Below are 19,759 nucleotides of genomic sequence, written 5' to 3'. Positions count from 1 at the left end.
TTTTTTTTGCATGAATTGTATCTATATATAGTGGAGAATATGTGGGCAAAGGGATTTTCCGATATTCCGAGTCCTTCAGAAATTACAGGGTTAAACAGGTAAGGAGTTTGCAGCCGCCGCTAGAGTACTCGATGAGAAAGAGCATCGAATCTTTTTTACCTGTTAGTTTTTTACCTGAGCCTTATGATTTTGAACACAGGTATAAATATAAAAAGATAGAAAACCAATCTATTGTCTAAACTTATTTGCTGTTTGCAATAAAAAGCATAATCCAGTCTAGAGTGAGCACTGAAAGGCGTTCAAGCCATACTCAGTTATATTTTGTTGTAAGTATTGTGCTGTTTGTGTGTTCAGTGATTTTTTTAAATGGATCGTACGAAGGGAGATCGCTTTAACGTTCAACGTCATGCTCGCACAAAAAAACGAGTATTTCATGGGAATTGATAGTTATCAGAGAAGAAAAAGGACTTCGCATCAACATCAGCAAAGAAACTTTTAGAAAGCATGAACATGGATGTTCCAATTGCGACAAGTTTTGTATATTGTATATTAGATTTTGCTGGAGTTTTCTCCGGTATTTCTGCAACTAATAAAATATACGTAGTAGTAAAAAAGGAATGCGTAGGACATGTCAAGAAAAGAATGGGAACGCGGCCTAGAAATGGAAAGAAGAATCACAAAGGCATTGGTGGAAAAGGGGCTGGAAAACTTACTGATAAGGACCTCACTACATTTTCTGGGCTACACGCAAAATCCATAGAAGGAATGAAGCAAGAAATTGGCGAAACTTTCTTCCATACATGTTCTACAGACGAAAATCCTCAGCATCAAAATTGTCCAGCAGGCGAGGACAGTTGGTGCAAATGGCGCAAAGCGGAAGCTAAAGGAGAACTGGATAGTTTTCACCACGAGAAGGCACCTTTGACTGAAGAAGTTCAAACAATCATTAAACCAATCTATGAAGATTTGTCACGAGATGATCTCTTGAACAGATGTTTAGGAGCAAAGACCCAGAATAACAATGAGTCGTTAAATGCATTGATCTGAACTTTCGCTCCTAAACACCTTCATTCTGGGGCCAAGGTCGTAGAAATAGCCACTTTTCTGGCTGTAATTATTTTCAATGAAGGATTCAATGGCATTCTCAAAATCGTAGTGACAATGGGATGTCAAGTTGGTCACATATGTCAGGTTTATGCCGACCGCTGTAATGAAGCGCGAATTTGGCGGTCCGAACGGCGATCGACTGACCTCGCTAAAAGAGCCACAATTGACACCAGAGAGCAACAATCGGCCTTACAAGACTTTTTTGAAGAAACGGAGGGTGCTCTCTATGGACCAGGTATAGCAGATTAATGGTGGGCTAAAATTTTACTGTTGATAATCACATTTAAATTTTCAAATGCGTTTTTCTCGAAACTGCATCTTGAAAATCGGCTGCCACCATAGCTCAAAATCTATCCAACCAAATTCTTTGAAATTTTCACAGGTTCTTTAGTACATATTTCTACGGTAGGATAACTGCAATCGGACGGGTAATTTTTTTTATTCATAAAACAAGCCGTAAAAAAACACCAAAATCCAAAAAATTAAGTTTAAAAGCCCACCAAACCTTTACCTTTTAATATTTTCTAATTATCCTAGTTTGCGGACCGTGGAATATTGTCCACATTAAAATGCCGTTTAGTTTTTTTCCTCTGACGAACACAGCGCCCTCCAGCGTGGCAGCAGAAAAACACCTTTTTTGGAAGATGGGTGCATAAATTAACACCTATTCCGAAAATTAGCTACGAAATCAAGCTGAAAGATTTATCACATATACTAGAGATATCAATAAACATATGGTGAAAAAATCACGGTTCTATCTTTATCCAGTCCTTCGAAATAATTTTTCAAAAAAGGCAAAAAAAACGGCCTTCACACGGGTTGACCCCCCTAAGCCTGAAAAAACACCAAAATTCACAAAAAATAAGTTTAACAAGGCACCAAAAATTTAGCTTTCAATGTTTTTTGATAATCCTAGTTTGCGAACTGTAGTTGAGTCTGTACGTAACAATGCCATTTAACTTTTTTTTCTTTAGAACGATCGTAGCGCCCTCCAGCGTGGCAACACCTTTTTTGGAGATGAGTGTATAAATTGCTCTGTATTTCAATAATGAAGGATGCTATCGGACTGGAAAAATTATTACACATGTTCAAGCTATTAATAAATATATGGTCAAAAATTCATATTTGTATCTTTATCCAGTTTTTCACAAAAAAAATCTAAAATAAGCAAAAAACAAGTCGCTGGACGCTTCAGGTATGAAAGGTTTTGTGTATTTCTTTTATAAAGAGATTTGAGTGTGCATTTGTCCCATTAGTGTTTAGCACGTAATATATGCATATATTATGTGAAAATATCCACTTTCAAGTGACACTAACATTCATAGTCTTGAATTTGTACAGAAGCGACAGCTATAACTTTATTAGTAGTATTTGTAATTTGTAGTATTTGTAATTTGTTACCATCATGCTCTATGAAGTAGTCTATATTGTTGCAAAATTTGACGATTCTAGGGTGAACTTAAGGGGGGTTTTCTTGTCAATTACTAAAAATTATAGTAATGTACTATTATAAATTTCATTTGAACAGGTATCGATATGGGGGGTATTTCGGAGCCTAGGCATCATATAGTGACAGCCCCTTCATTTTTTTCAGATTTTTCGGTTGGGTAGTTTCTAAGAATGGGTTCGTTAAAAAAATGATCACTCTCAACCCCCCGCACTCCACACCTTTCCAACAAATGTCAAAACTAAGACCAGCTTCGAGAAGTACTAACTGAGACCTTTAATTTGATACCCCACATGACTATATTTGATGGAAAAAAATTTTACACCCCCGTTTTACGTGTACCACCCCCTTAGATTCGACGTAAAAAGATGTAACTCACCATATGCGTGAGCGTTCACAGTTCCCACCTTTCTACCAAATTTGGTGTCAATCGCTACCGCCGTCTCTGAGAAAAGTGCGTGTGACGGACAGACAGACAGACAGTAAACCGATTTTAATAAGGTTTTGTGTTTACACAAAACCTTAAAAAATGGCGTCCACAAGGGATGACCCCCTTTACCCAGGAATATTTTGCATTTTTAGTTATGCACGAATGGAAAATCAATTCCTCACATAAAATGAACACGAAACCTTTTACCCGAAGCGCCCAGCTTCTCGTAACTCGACGTTTAGGTTTTAAGGAAAAATAAAAAAGCTCACTACTCGCCTAGGATTGGATTTTTCCCGGCAAAGTGAAGTGAAAGCCGTCTAAATTCTAGAAAAAAATATCATTTTACTCACCTTGAAACCTTCAACCTTGAAAACTGCTCTGAGGCTAATCTGTAAGGAAAAAAGTGACAACGCAGATAACAACGCTTTGAGTGAAACAAGACTGCGCCATTTCCGTCAAACCACTTTTGACACGAAAAAACGATCACCCACGTTGAAAAACTTCAGGAGTAACACTCAAAAAATGAAGACAAACACAATATTTTAGGTTTTGTTTTTCAAGACTTTTATTTTCTTTTTTCATTCACAATATATCTTTCACTTTCAATTGTTTTCAGCTTTCCGATTTCTTTATTATTTTTTTTTTCATTCTTCAATATAACTTGGCTTGACAAAACAAATTCACTGTATTCAGGTTTGCATTTTCATTACTGAATTTAAGCATATTCTTCTATTGCTTTTTTCTTTTGTTTAGGTATATGTTTTTGTTTGTTTTATATTTTCATGTTTTTTCTAGAAAAAATGTATAAATTGTAAAAATAAGTAAAAACGAAAGGGAACATACTTGATCCTTTTTTTTCTTTATCTATTATTCAAAATCTTAAACAATAAAGTCTATGTACAAAAAAAAAACAAGAAACTGTCTCAGGATGCCAAACATTTCCATAATTTCTCAACAGTAGAATAGCATAACATATAAAATGTCAAAGAAATAATAATTGAAAAATAAAATAAATAAATCATACTTCATTCTGTGCTATCTAAGCGTTCAATGGAAAACAGAAAAGGTAATAAACGAAAAGTGTTGAACATGTTCGGGATTGGCATCGTAAACATTTTGAAATGATAAAAAAAAAAGATCGAGATATAAAATATTTACACAATAAAGTCACTAAAGAATTTATTGGAGGAACAATAAAATAAAGACTGATGCAGATAAAAAAATCAAATGTACATAAGTAGTTGGATTACGAATTTATCCTTCGTAAGCGGTCTTCTATATCAGTATCTACTTCTAGCGTTTTTCTTTTGCAGAGTTGCTCTCTTTCTAAGACCTCTTTCTGGTTATATTCAAAGCAATAAGAAAAGAAAATTCATATTTTATTAAGATACTTCGTTATCTCTCCTAGTATTGTATGTTTACAGTAAACGTAGTTGTGTTAATTAATCCGGATATAATTACAGCTTCCATAGCGTAGAATTAATAGTAGAATATCTGTATAAGCTAGAAAACTAGTTAATAATATATGTTCATATATATTTAAATTTCACATTCGAAACTAGAACTACTACAAATATATTATTTAAATATAAATCGACAGTTGTACAGTCAGAGCATCTTTCAGCTTCCAATGTGACTCTGACCCGTTTCTGAATTTTGAATTTTCTTAATTACAACTTACTCCTCCCTTTTCATCACTATCACTATCTTCCTAAATCTTGTTACAGTTTGTTTTGCATTTTTGCATTGAAATTAAATATTTCCGTTTAGAATTTCTGTTTCTTACCATTCCAGAGGATAAAGAAAACACTTTGTAGGTAATATTAGATCAGAAAGACATCGTAAAACTTAATAGGAAACAAAAAATAATTATTACAAATGGATAAAGATGTACACAAGGTTTGGGAACGAAGCCTCGCCCCGTTCGCTAGGTCTAAACGCGTACTAAGGTTTATCTATGTAAATGTTTATCCACCGCCTCCCCGCTCGGTTGCTCTCGGCCTAGGCCCACATACAATCACTTGTCATTGTCTGGATATCTTTGCTGGATTCTTTCATATGTTTCTAGTGTCCATTAGCAGATTGTAATAAGTATAAAGTCTGGTGTAATTTACATAAATCGTAGTCTCGTATCACCGCAAAACCTCCACCAACGGACATCCGCTCAATCCACGCCGCGTCAGCGAGGAGCTTCCCGGCGTGGTTGAACCGTCTTAACATTCTTTCCACTAACTACCAGAAGCAAACACAACTATATAATTCAGCGACGAAGGCCCGCCAGTTGAGAGGGCCTTCCTTCTAGGAACAAATCAACAAACCTTTATCGATACATTTGTCCGCTAAAAGAGGTTTCACCATAATACGACTCTCTCTCCTCGGTTCGTCGACCCGATACTTTTTGGTATCTCCTTCGTCGTCTTCCTGTCGTCCTGGACGCACTTTCTTTAGTCATTCAATTCAAGCTCCCTGCACTTTCAACATCTTCAAATGTGCCTGCCGCCGTTGCAGTTGCATCAGAAGCTGTTGTTTCATCGTTTGCGCTTGGTTCTCTTCACGGGTCAGTTGCTCACAAAGTTTCGCTGCTTCGCGCAGGATGTTCACCTTCGGTGCTCGGTCCTTATCTTTTATGCTTGGTATTTGCCGTTTGAGGGCTTCAAACAGATTTTTCAGCCCAATTCGTCTCTGTCGTTCCATGTCATTGTGCAAGTTGCGTTTTTCAATGGTATCAGCTTCGTCCTGATCGAATGAGTTGGCATGCTGTCTACGACTGCCAGACGGCCGCTGCTTCTTACCACGACTACGCTTATTTGAGGGGATGTAATCATCCTTGTAACTGGACATGGAATGCCGTTTGCGGGATGATTGATTATTTGAATATTTGCTACTATTGTGGGTGTGGTGGTGAACACTGGATGGGGAAATTGAGCTGTAGATAGGTCGTTTGCCGACATGGGGATTTCCGTCTGCGTTTCGGGTGTAAAGATTTTGACGGCCGATGTGATCCTTGGAACGTTTCAGTGGTGTCGTTCGGTGACCGGCTGACGCTGTTCCTATGCGGGATGTAAATCTGTTCAAAAGATTTGATTGAAGGACACGACGGTCCTTGTCTGATGGATTTGTTGGGAGCTTCTTATCACCATTGCCCACAGAAACTACGTCTATTTCTTCATCTGTAAAGCAAAAAAAAAAAAAGAGATCTCATTAGACATAAAACTCTCCAGGAGGCCATCAATACTAATCAATAAAACTTAAGACAAAAAACGTAGAAAGAACCTGAAAACGAGAACTCTAGAAATATCCGGATCTGAACAGAAAACATTGCGAAAAAGTCGAAAATTATCATTTCTACGCCTAATTTCCATAAATCCAAAACTACGCACTAGATAGAATACGAAATTCAATAATAGACGTAGCCAAGGTCAGTTCTGAGAGCGTCAATCAACGAATCAGCGGTCCAACAAGCCAGATACGCGTTGAAACAATATCAATTAAATCTAATCATAGATTTGGCACTTGAATACTACTGTGGCGCACGACTCCCACAACACCTCCGCCATTCATCGCAATATCTTTCAAAAGCTCTCACCAGTAATCATTTTCGTGTCTCAAATTTCCCAATCACTCCAAAATTGGAAGAAATTACATCAACAAACAAATTGGCCATTCGTGATAATTAGTTGATAGCATAATTGGAGACCATTTTTTTGCCCTGAATCATCATCATCACTCTCCACAAAATGTGTACGACCGCCATGGGGCCAGGTCAATTGATCCTTTTGCCCACAGCCTGTTCGCTGCATCCACACATGACAAAACGGGAGAAGAATATACTCCAGTGATCTAATTCGGGACTATGATTCCGAAACTATTTCAGCGACAGACACTAAAAATACAAACGCACACATGAATATACTCCCCAGTAACATGCAGGCATGGGCATCCATCTGATACCAGACACCTCTATCTATCTAGCAGGCAAACGAACGCATGATGCTCTGACCAGAATATTGCTCGTGCTAAACTTTTTTTTCGGCCAAGCCACCCCCTTTTCTGTTACCAACCACTCTGCACGTTTCCCCATCGAGAATTCAACTTAGGTACATGGAATGTCCCGTGACCTCCTCCTCTTCCGCGCGATTCCACACGCACTTTCGCATCGCGCCAAAAATTAGCGATTACGTAAAGAGCGCCCCATAAAGTTTTCCGCATAGCAACAACGCACGAGACCAAAATTCGGTTAGCCTTTTTTTCGTCGTTGCTGGCTTTTACGATTCCACATCGCACGCAAAGAACCTAGAAGAATGTTCAGAGTGTGTGGGGGGCGCTCACGATGGCGACTGTGTGAACATTAGTGTTAGATACTCCTAGCATTGCCGAATTTGAATCTGCGTGTGTTTTACATTAAAGCACAAGCATGGAAGCCCGATATGGGGCACTCTGCCAGCATAGTATCACGGCGTGGAGGAACAATGACGATAGGGGAGCCTATGCAGGCAGTATAGCGGCGTCTGTTAACCAGGGGAGCAGAGCTAGAATGTGAGTCAGGCTAGCAACATTTCGGAGTAATTCGAAACTAAATGTATGCTGGGCTTAGATTAGATATTCAAATTAGATACTGGGAAACAGCCAAGACGCACATATGTGTCCACACAGCTGACGATTGCGTATTTTTGTATGAGGCGCACGAATTCGGTCCCCGGAAATTAAAATAGCTAGAAGATTAGATTCAACACGTTTTCGCAATAAACTTCTGGTTTGAACGGTTAGCTGGTGTCAAGGGGTTACTCAGGCAATGTGCGGAAGCAAAGATAGACCTGTTGCGTTATCAGGGGCCAGAAAACTATCACCCCGAGCAGAAACTTTCCAGCCTGTGGGAATTTATTCCCTAATCGTCTATCAATCTTGCTGCCAAACAGACCATAGAGCACGTTGCGATAGTTCAAGCCCATAAGTTCTTGTACCCACCAAAACAGGGCATACCAGATTTGAATGGCATTATTGGCTTAAACTAATGACCCAGCCCGATCGCATCGCACACCCACAGCATGGCCTTCACAATTGTACCCCACAGCTGAGATCAAACCGGAGACAATCTCCCGCACGTCAGTTGCCCGCGGATAACTGGAGTACACTCACTTATAGTATGTTGCACACATCAGCAATTTGGTGACCTATAGAACTACTAAAGCGGGAAAAATTACGCTTTCCATTCATTCAGAATGTACGCGCGTTCGGTTCAATGTAGAATAGAAAGGCCGCGCCGTCACAAACGGGCACGCCATTCTATATATCTCGGACTGACGTGAATACGTGCACCCAGCGGATTTTGAACGGTGAATGGCCGACAGAGCAAGTCAACTGTCCGGTCAGGCCATTCATCAAAGTAATTACGATATACACTGGGTTGAGTAGATAACCTACTTATGGGCATTTGGCTTGTTTAGGAACGACATTCGATCATGTGATAAGGTTTGAGTGGTTGATTGGAACTAGATAAATTATGATGGTATGGATTGTGTGGGTCCTATGACTCCGGGAAATTTTTGTGTCAGAGAAACTACACGATAAATGTCACGCCATGATCACAAGTCCTTCCAATGGCTTTTGAACCCCCTTAATATTCCCAACAAGACAAAGTTCCGATCGGAAAACCCCCAGGTAAAAACCAATCAATTATCCAAACACTCCATTAGGTCACTTGACCACACGACCCCCCATGCAAGAGAGATTAACCAACAACAACCAAAAATCTTTAGATACTCAGATTGCCTCAGAAGCTTCTTAACTAAATTCCTCAGAATTAGCCTTGATCTCCCAAAGCACCAGTGAGATTTGTCTCCAGCTGTTCCAAAGACAATTCTCCAAGCCAAATGAGCTTTGAAACAGTCCAAGATCTTGGCGCAACCAGTTCTCACTTACCAACAGAGCAACTGCCAAAGGGAGATCATTAGCTCCAGTGATGATCGTGATCGGAGCTGACATCGTCCCAATCGCTACATTTGTACAGTGGACACTGTATTAACTTCTCTGATTGTGATAGTGTGACATAAGCTCCACCGGTCATCCAATCAAGCGTTTTATGTAAATCTTTCAGTGGAGCCCCAAAAGGAAAAAAATCTCAATGGCCCGATGAACACGATAAGATTAATGTTTAGAGCGTTGTGATTGGGTTTGGAATGCGGTCCAGAAGATCATGATCATGAAGATCACCTGTCGCTTGGTAACCGTGTCATCTTTCTGAGTTAGGTTTTGGGGAAGCGTTAGGAGCGGGGGACTGTTTCCTAAGAACTTGTAACGATATCAATTCGGATTTGTGTTTGTTTTGATTTTGGTGATCATTAAATGATATCTGAAGATGGCTAGTGATGTGAGTAGCGAGGTCCGGCTGAATCATTGACAAGATCAAATTTATCTTAATGTAGGTTTCCTGGTTATTTTGCTTTGAACGATTTTAAGGGTAGTGGGTAACAGGTGGGCTAAAAAGATGAGTTTGAGCCCAAGGTTCGATCAGCGTCAGAGCGTAAACCCTTGCGATACAGAGAAGATAAAAATGAAGGGATCTGTCAAAGCAGCTCACAAAGATTTGATGCATTTTAAGCGTAATAATGATGACTAAGAAAAATAAAAGCAAAGGGCCAGCAAAAAATTGCGGAAGCGTTCCTGAAGATGGAGATAAACTTTAAGCAAACAAAGGGCAGATGATCGGATAAGGATTGGGGAAACAGAGAGATGTAAGACCAAGTTGTGAACAAAGTAGACTTAGCAAAAAAAGGGCAAAAAAAAAAAAGAAGAAAAGATAAGGAGCGAAGAAAGGATACGGAATGAAAAAAAGGCAAGGAATGCGGAAACGGCAAGAAATAAAGGATAATGAGAGGGAAGAAAAAGGAGTAAGGGAAGGAAAGGGAGTTAAGGAAGGAAAGAGAGTTAAGGAAGGAAAAGGAGTTAAGGAAGGAAAAGGAACTAAGGAAGGAAAAGGAGTTAAGGAAGGAAAAGGAACTAAGGAAGGAAAAGGAATTAAGGAAGGGAAAGAAGTTAAGGAAGGAAAAGAAGTTAAGGAAGGAAAAGAAGTTAAGGAAGGAAAAGAAGTTAAGGAAGGAAAAGAAGTTAAGGAAGGAAAAAAGTTAAGGAAGGAAAAAAGTTAAGGAAGAAAATGGAGTTAAGGAAAGAAAAGGAATTAAGAAAGGCAAAGGAGTTAAGGAAGGAAAAGGAGTTAAGGAAGGAAAAGGTGTTAAGGAAGGAAAAGGTGTTAAGGAAGGAATAGGAGTTAAGGAAGAAATAGGAGTTAAGGAAGGAAATGGAATTAAAGAAGGAAAAGGAATTAGGGAGGAAAAGGAATTAAGAAAGGAAAAGGAGTTAAGAAAGGAAAAGAAGTTAAGAAAAAAAGGACTGAAGAAAGGATATGGAGTAGAGAAAAGAGGTGTGAAGAAAAGGCGAGAAATGAAGAAAGGACAAAAATTAGAGAAAAGGTAAGGAGTAAAGAAAGGACGGTGAGTGAAGAAAAAGTAAGGATTGAAGAAAGGATAAAGAAGGAAGAAAAAATGAGGAATGAAGAAATAATAAGGAATGGAGGAGAGGAGTAAAGAATGTATAACGAATGAAGAAAGGACAACGAATAAATGGAGAACAAGGAGTAAAGGAAGAATGAAAGGGCAATTAAGGAAGAATGAACAAGGAAGGACAAGGCAGGAAGAAGGGACAAGGCAGGAAGAAAGGACGAGGAATACGAAAAGCAAAGAAGGAAGGAAGGACAAGCAATAACGAAAGGACAAACAGTAAAGAAAGGACAAAGAGAAAGAATAAAAAACAACATGAGCTAAAAAGGGAAAAAGAAAGGAAAAAAGACTATAAAAGAAAAGAGTGATTTGATAAAAGAAAGAAAAAGGAACAGAAAAAAGGAAGTATAGAAGAAAAGGAATAGACAAAGAAAAAAGAACAAACAAAAGAAAAGGAGCAGAAAAAAACGAGCCGAGAAAAGAAAAGTGACCGAGAAAAGAAAAGGGGACGAGAAAGGAAAAAGGAGCCGAGAAAGGAAAAGAAGCAAATATTAATAGGTAAGTAACGGGCAAACATTTGAAATCGCACAAAGCAGTGACCCTTCAACTTTTGCACCAAAGGACACTAAGATGTTTCCTGCTTTCCAGCAAAATAGCAAGAGATTCCTAAGAAGTTGTCTAGCGTAAAGTAGCAGACTGGCGAAAATCCGTTCCGAGTAACTAGTCCGCAAGGCACTCATTCCTTCCTATGTTGGATCTCGGACAAATGAAAGAAGATAATCGAAAACTTGGACTACCTTCGAGATGCATGAGAGATGGATGATTTCTACTGCCAAGGATATCTGACTTTCTGAACTTGAAGCAATGCTTAACAGTAAAACGAAAATTTTGCGCCCCAACGGCTGAATCACCCCTAACCATCAATGGCAACCCCCAAATCAGTCTAAAATCTTCCAACTACGCACCATTTACCTTTCCTACGTTTTCAAAATTTACAACTAATTTCTTATCAGCGACTATTACGCTTAACTTTTTTTCATAAATCACTAATCGAGCAGCACTTAACTCAGTATGCGCGTTTTCGCGTTGACCTTGACAGCGAATTTGGCTCAATCAAATACGCCGCATAGACCAAAATCACATAACAAAGGCATGTTATAATGAGAAATATACACTCCACCATTGCCTATTGTGTGTACGCACTACGCACAAGCTTATGCGCACGCTTCTATTAGACCTACCGGAAAGACAGGAAAGTCAAAGCGCAAAGTACAATGATATCATTTAGGTTGGAAGAAAGTGATTTGAGCTTGATTTGGAGCGTCAGCAGGTTATTTGGTCGATGAAAAATGTAAAACGGTTCCAAGTTAGGGCCAATGACGATGTAGATCTGATCCCGGAAATTTTTTTTCATCCCTGAACACCGGAAATAGTTCGCAAAAACCTCGCACATACTGAATTGCGGTAACTATAAATTATAAACCCGGGACCGATTACCCAATAGCAGCATCTTTGAAACGCCAAAAGCAAATCATGCTACGAAGCACTTTATTTTACAGAAATTTAGTAAGTAGGTTAACTATTTCACAAAAAAAAAGCTGATTAGATTGGGAAATATGAAAGATTGTGCTTTATCACAGTGACAAAACATTGTTTTACATGTTGATAAGAAAGGTATAAATAATACTGGAATGAAAATAGGTCAAAACGGAGCCGATGAAAGCGCCAAGGCGCCAACCTGGGCACGTGGAATAATGGACTAGTCATGGTTTTATGACAAAGCGGGAAGTACTCCAGGAACAATTGAAAGTGAAATGGATGATAGATGGAGGTGGAATTTCCAAAGAGTGGAGATAGAGGTGAAGTGGGACTTTAGCAGGTGATGGAGTTAGTAATAAGTTTGACATTCCGGTTATTGTTAAGTTGGACTATTCTTGTTTTGAATTGGATCCCTGTGGTTAAGGGTTTGACTTCCGTGATTTCTTAAATTTTGTGTCAATATTAATTTTTCCGCTAATAATGAACTAAAAAGGGGCCAAAACTTTCCAAAACAACTCCCGACGAATTTGACATATTTGGTCCGAAATTATGGCTGCGCATACCATGTTTTGTGCAGAAATAGAAATTTCGAGTAAATCAGTTTAAATGTTTGCAGTCTAATTCATGAAAACAAAAGAAATTTGATATCATAGGGAATCGGAGATATACAAAGCGTTATGATCTAGCATGAGTCGAATTTTCACCAACTGAGGTAGATATCCCTGCGCATACCACTTTGAGTTACGGAATACCGTTTTTTGGCAACTCAGAAATGTCTAAAATAACCAGAGGTATGGCGTGCTTTAATAGAAAACGCATAGTTGTTATGAGTTTCAAAACTTCCTGCATCAGTTTTTCTAAAAAGAACTTAAGGCTCCCCCTGGACCACGTAGCAGTCCACTAATGACAGCGATTGTCACAAGACCCATCAATGACAATTATCGTGTCTGTTGAAAAATTATGAATTACAGCTACAAGAATGCCTCTAGGTAATTAACTACACATTCTAAACCCGATCAGCGGAGAAAGTAGCCCCCAATCAACAAATTCATCACCTGCAAAACGCCATTCAAACCATACTCTCATCACCCGTGACAAAAAGAGACATCTATTTCGTAATTGATTATAATTGCACAACTATGTAGTAAAGCCTGTTCCAAGCTTTCTTCCAGTTTCCATACAAACATTCCAACTTTTCAACACACCACCAATCATCAAGCCTTATATGCAAGTCAATCCAATTAGTGTGACTCAGAAGCAAGGGAAAAAAAATAACTTTCTATTATGGTTTGAGCGCCTCAATAGTGACACCAGCAATACGCAAAATATTCCAATTATTTTTCAATTGGAGTAACATGAAAAAAACTGCCTAGATACCATCACAGAACCGGTAGCCGAGATAGTAGACGCAAAGTGTATGACATGCATGGAAAACTTCATAGATTGGAGCCGCAAAACTCACAACTGTTCAAGGAACAGCCGAGCGAGGTATGTGGAGATCCTGAAATCAGACTAGTAAAAAAAGGCGTTGGTCTTGGATATGTAACCAAGTTAGTCAGTGAGGCGACTATCGGCCACCCAGTCCAGCCGAGCAATGAATTATAGCTGTTTTATCGCCAAGCATGAAATCAGACAAATCAAGTCGAGATCCAGTTTATAATTATGCTTCAGTGATCACATCTCGTTGTCATTCCACATTCAGCAGCATGTAATTATGCGAGACTACTTTCACTGCTCGCAATGAAGATATGGTTGCAAAAATGACAGAAACAAGCAGTAAAGTATGTTAAATTACTCCACGAATCTTGCAGACAACAAATAAATTCTTTTGGCAAACAAGAAGCCATTTGAGGTGCGGATACAAAACGCTTTCCTGGCAGAATCATTGCCAATAAAATTGATTTAAATCCTTTTTATCCCATCCATATTGGAGCTATCAGACTACTTAATGGGCCGGATCGCATCGAGATTCGTCCATAAAAAGATTCATCTGCAATATGACGATATGTGAAAGGCGGGAGCAACGACTAGACAACAATGTTTAAGATTGATGTTGTCCCTGAAAGTTGTTCATGGAAACGAAGAGGGTCAAGGAGGCGTAAGCGAATCTCGATGACGCAATCTTGGCATATTTCACGTAAATCAAGTCCTTTTTCCAGGAAAAAGATACACATAATCCGGATAAGTGCTTCCCTTCTCCCAACAAAAAGGAAAGACCTGCTTAACATACAAAAACTATTCATTCAACGATTCATCCATTATTTCCACGAAATCTTGAAACATTCTTCGTCATCTGTTCTGCTTCTCACCCCCAGCCTCCAAAATAAAGTTCTTAGACTGTTCGAGAGAGCGAAAAAAAATGACATAAGAATATACAATTTCCGATGAATCATGGGAACAAGAACACGTCGCCGTCACTCCTCTCCATTGAAGCATGACTCGAAATTAACTGCGAAACTATTTCATCAATTAGTCAGCATAGCAGACGCAGCCCATCATCGCATTCCAGAACATCCTCAGGTCAACTCTAATTCTGCTCATCTTTGCGTTCGCCAATTATTAATTTGAACTCTGGGTGGAATTTTTTTCCGCTGAAATATGTTGGATGGCGAAAAAGTTCAAAGCTCTTGAGCAGACAATATTATTTCGCACAAAGTGTGTCCGGTGCCGGTTTGTTATTTTAAATGAGTTGAGAACATCCTCATCAGAATCATGTAGAAGTCGTTGAATCCGGTGGGAAGAGACCGGACAAATCTAGAATGTTTTAGTATTGATTCAAAGCGGTATCGCTTCCTTGGGTTGGAGGATAGTCGCTCAGACAAGAAGGACCTTCTAGACTGTCGATTGTCCAGATTTTTTTCTCGACAGCAGTGGCGGCACCGTCTAATGCGACATTCACCAGGACAAACCAGACAACAATGGGTTGAGAGCGTAAGGTCGTGGACACCATGTGTATGCGCAGAGTGTAAGGGAACAAAGTTCGCTGGCTGCTGTTCGACGGTGCCGCCCGTCCAAGGACACGCAGCCCATAAATTTCGCCTTTTTCAGGCAGGGTCAGGGGTTTCAGACTGACATCCAACCCGCACTCCTAACCAAGTACACTTCAACTTCAAAAGCTTTGCAACACCACCCACTGAAGCCCAACCATCATCCCCAAATTTATGCAGAGCTTTGGGTGTGTCGACATTGGAAGTCTCTGTTATCAGAGCCCCTTCTTTCCATTCCGCTGCAAGTACACGCGCATACGTAATGATTGCCTAAAGTACACTCCACAATTTTTCCTGCAAAGAAGGGGAGCAGAAGCAATGACGAGATGGAGAAGAGGGTTGCGGGGCGCCGGCAAGCGCAATGGCTCACACGAAAGTGAGATCGTTCAACCACCTGACCTTGAGAGTAAAGACCGGCACACGTGTACAAATCCATTGACTACTATACAGCACCGCGTCGGACTATAAAAGCCCAAATAGTTATGTTCATTGAGCGGGGCAGGAGACGTTACGACATTATGCGCTACTCCCCACGTACGATACCCAAAAAAATGGAGCCAAGCGCACCACATATAGATAGCACTCCACGAATTGGATACATACAGCAATTCAAACAAGAATTAAGACGAGCCACGGAGTAAGATGGCTAGATAAAAAAAAAACTAGTCCCGATGGGGCGCACAACCTGTCCAAAAACATGTTGGCTGGTAGTAATACACAGTGACCGAGCGACCGAGACCAGACTTTAGAGCCCCAAGTGGGGAGGAAATCCAACTCTTCTGCTAGTATCATCATAGCCATTGGGAACCGCGACGATGATCTATAGTTTTCCCATCACCATGCTGAGTTGGTTAAGCCATAAGCAAAGAGCCCAGCCACACGATGGTTAGTTACCGAACATTCGCTTTTTTTCCGGTGTGAGAATCGGAGAAGAATGTTGAGCCTTGGCCTTCAACGAGTTTATTTAACTACACAAAACCACACTCGACCGTTGGATGTTTGACGTTACTCTGATGGTTACAATGCGTGCTAGGTGAAGAGTGCAAGATGAGGTTTTTTTTGCCGCTGGCACATGAGGCTTTTTCCTATTTGGGAGATAGGTGTTCACGAGACATTTACCTGCACTACTGGGTGTGCTCTGCCTTGCAGGTTGGTCGGATGGCTAAGTTGCCGGGCTGTAAATGGTTGTAGAGTAGCGAAATGATGATGCCCGAATTCGGAAATGCAGAATGATGAGTAATCGGCATGTGTGGCGAATTATGGAAATGAGAATTCAATGATTCGGTGGAAATGGATGGAAGTTTAGGTGGTTTTTGGAGAATTCGTTATTGTTTGGACCATCAGAAAGTTCGAATCCTCATCAGGGAGGGAAGTCAGAAATCGTTCGTTAGATCTCATTTCTGGGCAAAAATATGGAAGGGAAAAAGGTCCTTCTCTCTATCGCAATTTTCGGCACCGAAGAAAATTAATAAATTTTTGGAATATCAGTATCTACAATAGGAGAAACGATTGACGATTTCGTCACTTTTCAAACGCTGCCTACCCTCGGCCTTGGAGCAGTATGACCAAAGTTTTTTTTATCTTCATTAGTGACTTACTCTATTACAATTGTTTGGCCTACCCGACCTTCTGTATAATTTTACTTTATTTGTATTAATACAATACACGGATCTTGACAATTATTTTGCTTGACTGAATAGTATGACCGAAAGTGGTCGCTCCTTTTTATACACTCGAAAAACACGACATGGATGCGAATTATATTGAAAGTAAAAATCGCATGATTCAGGCCTAAGCTGATCAAAGCAATTGAAGAGAAACTATCTCTCACTTTTTGAATCCATGACTGGGAAACTGTTTTCCTCAAGTGGCAGGATCTGTCACCAAAAGGATACGAGAGCAAGACACCCTCTATCCTTAAATATGAAGCTTACGATAAAGTTCCTTATGAGAACATATTTTCTGAGGTGAAGAATTAAAAGGAAATAACTTTGAGATACCCAAATACAACCCAATTCATGTTAGTCTAGATCCAGTCCACAACATTACGCCCATACAACCACTACGTAATGCCTAACACGGCCCACTATTTTCACGCAATTTAAACACATTCCACCCCTCACAACCCTAAACTAAATTCCCTTCCAACTTCCTCCACAAATTCACTTAATTTCCCACTTACAAATTTCTAGTATAATCTTCCTAACCATCGTATTGTCTGCTCCTTTTCATTACATTCTTCATCCATTTTCCGACACTTCCTCTTCCTCTACAATTCAAAACTCCAATATTGCATAGATTGCATAAAATCTCTAAAACTAGGCCTGTGGGTCGTTTTAAAATCTCAAGAGATGCTCAGATATATTGTCTTTTGCACCACTCGGCCAAGAGTGTAGCGTGTAGGCGGTCTTACATAGCTGACTGACTCTATCGACTATCTTGATTTTGAATCACCTTAGAAAGGAAATCCATCAATTGTCGGTTGATGCTATTACCGTCGCCGCCTAAACTATAAAACCTAACAAGCCAACAGGCAATATGAGAATCAAGTTAACCTAGTCAAGTTACATTCAGACAAAATAAAAGATTCTTGCTGGTTGGGTAGCAGTAGATCCATTGTCTTTTTGCTGGAGTGTTGCAATGTAATAGAGCGAACAGAGGACCATATGTTTTGGTTGAGTTGTTTTTCTTTGTTTCTATGGTGGCAATTTTGTTGTAACCTCTTTTTTTAAGAGCCTAGAGCATATCACGCCCCCGCATAGACGCCCGAATTTCATTCATCGAATAAATTGATTTAGCACTTCTTGTTGGCTTTCTATTTTCTGCCTAAGAATTAATTTGCATTTCAGAGCAAAGCTTACTCCCTCATATTAGGCTATCTCCGAAACAAACAAAATTGATGACCATATAGAATTGGGGTGATATCGGGTGTGAGCCTCTTAAAGCAATTTCAATCTCAAAAACTAATCACAAATCTCCGCCCCTCTCAAATATCCCCGCAAGAAAATCTGCAAAATATAATCCATGAGCCATCCGAACGGAATAAACAATCGACCCCATTCCTATTCTAGCACCAGATAAAAATCCTTCCTTGCTTACTAAGAAATTTCCGAAACCGGCAGCTAGCAACTAGCAAGTACCTTGGCTATTTATGCTTGGCCTACTTTACCTACGACAGCTAAGTGGCATGGCTCCACGATGGTGTCTCCGGAAGACAGAAACGCCCTAGCAACCACCCTTCATTCTACCCTAGAGCCTATGCACTTAAACTATGCATAAGAAAATCAAGTCAATACAGAGTTTCTTTTTTGAAATTCAATTTGCACCACGCTAAGTGCATTATCTCATATTCTTGTCTGCTGCGCCTCGTCTTCGTCGACAATTGAAACCTTACAATCACCGTCTTGAGTCGTATGACGTGGTGATACCAAGTTGTTAATGTCATTTGTAAGTTCTCAACTTATTAAACAGAAATCTGTTCTGTGTCAGGGAGGAACTGGTAACTTTTTTGCGGTAAAAACTTGCCACTTTTTCCCGCCGAAAATATTATGTAGTTTTAATTATTATTGTATCTATTTAAAAGTGCATTGAACTCCAGGAAAAGTAATTCCAAATCAGGTGCTACAAAGTAGCAATTACTCACAAATATTATCGAAGCGGCAGGAGTAGAAAGCAAAAAGGTGGTGGTTTAAATTCATTATTCTCCCGACAAGAATAAGCTTTTAGGCTTCCCACTATCATTTACTCGCTCGCTCTCCCTTAAAGCCGACAAAAATTCTACTCCTCATAAAGAAAAAATCAATATTCAACACGCGCCAGAAGTATTCTGCAGTAAAAACGGATAACGACCTACTACGACTGCCTTAGGGTTATGTGCTCCTGTTCTTCGATCCTAGACAGTTTTCTTTTTAGTTATCTTACTGCTCTGCAATAAGCTTTTAGGGATATGAGAATCATGTTTTTTTTCGTCCTAGCACAAGTTTGGCTCCTTCAAGTCCTGGTCACGGCTGGCATTGTTCCCAGGGGAGTGCTGAGATTCAAGGATTCTAGACAGGATAGGAAGGGCAGGAGAAGGGACGGGGCAGTCAATCGTGTCTCGTGTCGGATGATGTCAGGTTTCTAAGAATGAAGACAAGGCCTGGATAGTGTGTGACCCTGCGCAAATAGAATACTCGAGACTTTTTTCTAAATCGGCAAATGCGAACGAGCATCACAAGTTCAGTTGAATTCTGCAACCCTATTTTCAGTGAAACTATAATAGTTTTACGCTAGTTTCTCTACAAGTCTCTGGAGAGGATTGGAATAGTAAAAAACTCAGCAGGCGACCATTTTTACTCCACATGCACTACTGCCGCCGCCCTACATTCACACACCCTGATTCATTGGCGTAGTCCCCACCATCCATATGGTGTTCCATCTATCGAAAGTATCTACTCGTTAGGTAAAAAAAGCTGCAGCCATGACGTCAGTAGGGGCGAGGTCGCATAGGCGAGACATTACCGAGTTTCCTGCACCGCACTCTCTTCCCCCATAATTCCATAAATTCAGTTCATGCGCGCCGACATTTCAAATTTTTGGCGGGAAATTTCAAAAGCCCGGTAGAGACCGAGGGGGTTGCAGCAATTGCCACCTACCCACCGGAAAACTGTTAGATGCCTTCCTGCTGTATGCCGTTCATGCTGCCATTACGAGACCAGCACGGTTGGAGAGGAAGTTCTAACTACCAGACCAGACGCATTCATAAAATCGCAGAAGA

The 19,759-nt window shown here is 40.0% G+C and overlaps 1 protein-coding gene across 3 annotated transcripts in view; it reads right to left on the bottom strand.

Annotated features, from left to right (window-relative positions):
* Positions 1-3,524: 3,524 nt before the first annotated feature.
* The window catches only part of LOC119656492 (myc protein), a 34,671-nt gene continuing 18,436 nt past the window's right edge, over positions 3,525-19,759 (bottom strand). For all 3 annotated transcript variants that reach the window (XM_038062821.1, XM_038062822.1, XM_038062823.1), the window contains exon 3: positions 3,525-6,154. In XM_038062821.1, the coding sequence (XP_037918749.1) occupies positions 5,442-6,154 (713 nt within the window). In that variant the 3' untranslated portion in view covers positions 3,525-5,441. The remainder of the gene's footprint in view (positions 6,155-19,759) is intronic.

The sequence above is a fragment of the Hermetia illucens genome, chromosome 5 (genome assembly GCF_905115235.1).
Source record: "Hermetia illucens chromosome 5, iHerIll2.2.curated.20191125, whole genome shotgun sequence".
Taxonomy (NCBI): domain Eukaryota; kingdom Metazoa; phylum Arthropoda; class Insecta; order Diptera; family Stratiomyidae; genus Hermetia; species Hermetia illucens.
This window is presented reverse-complemented; position numbering and strand designations above follow the sequence as displayed.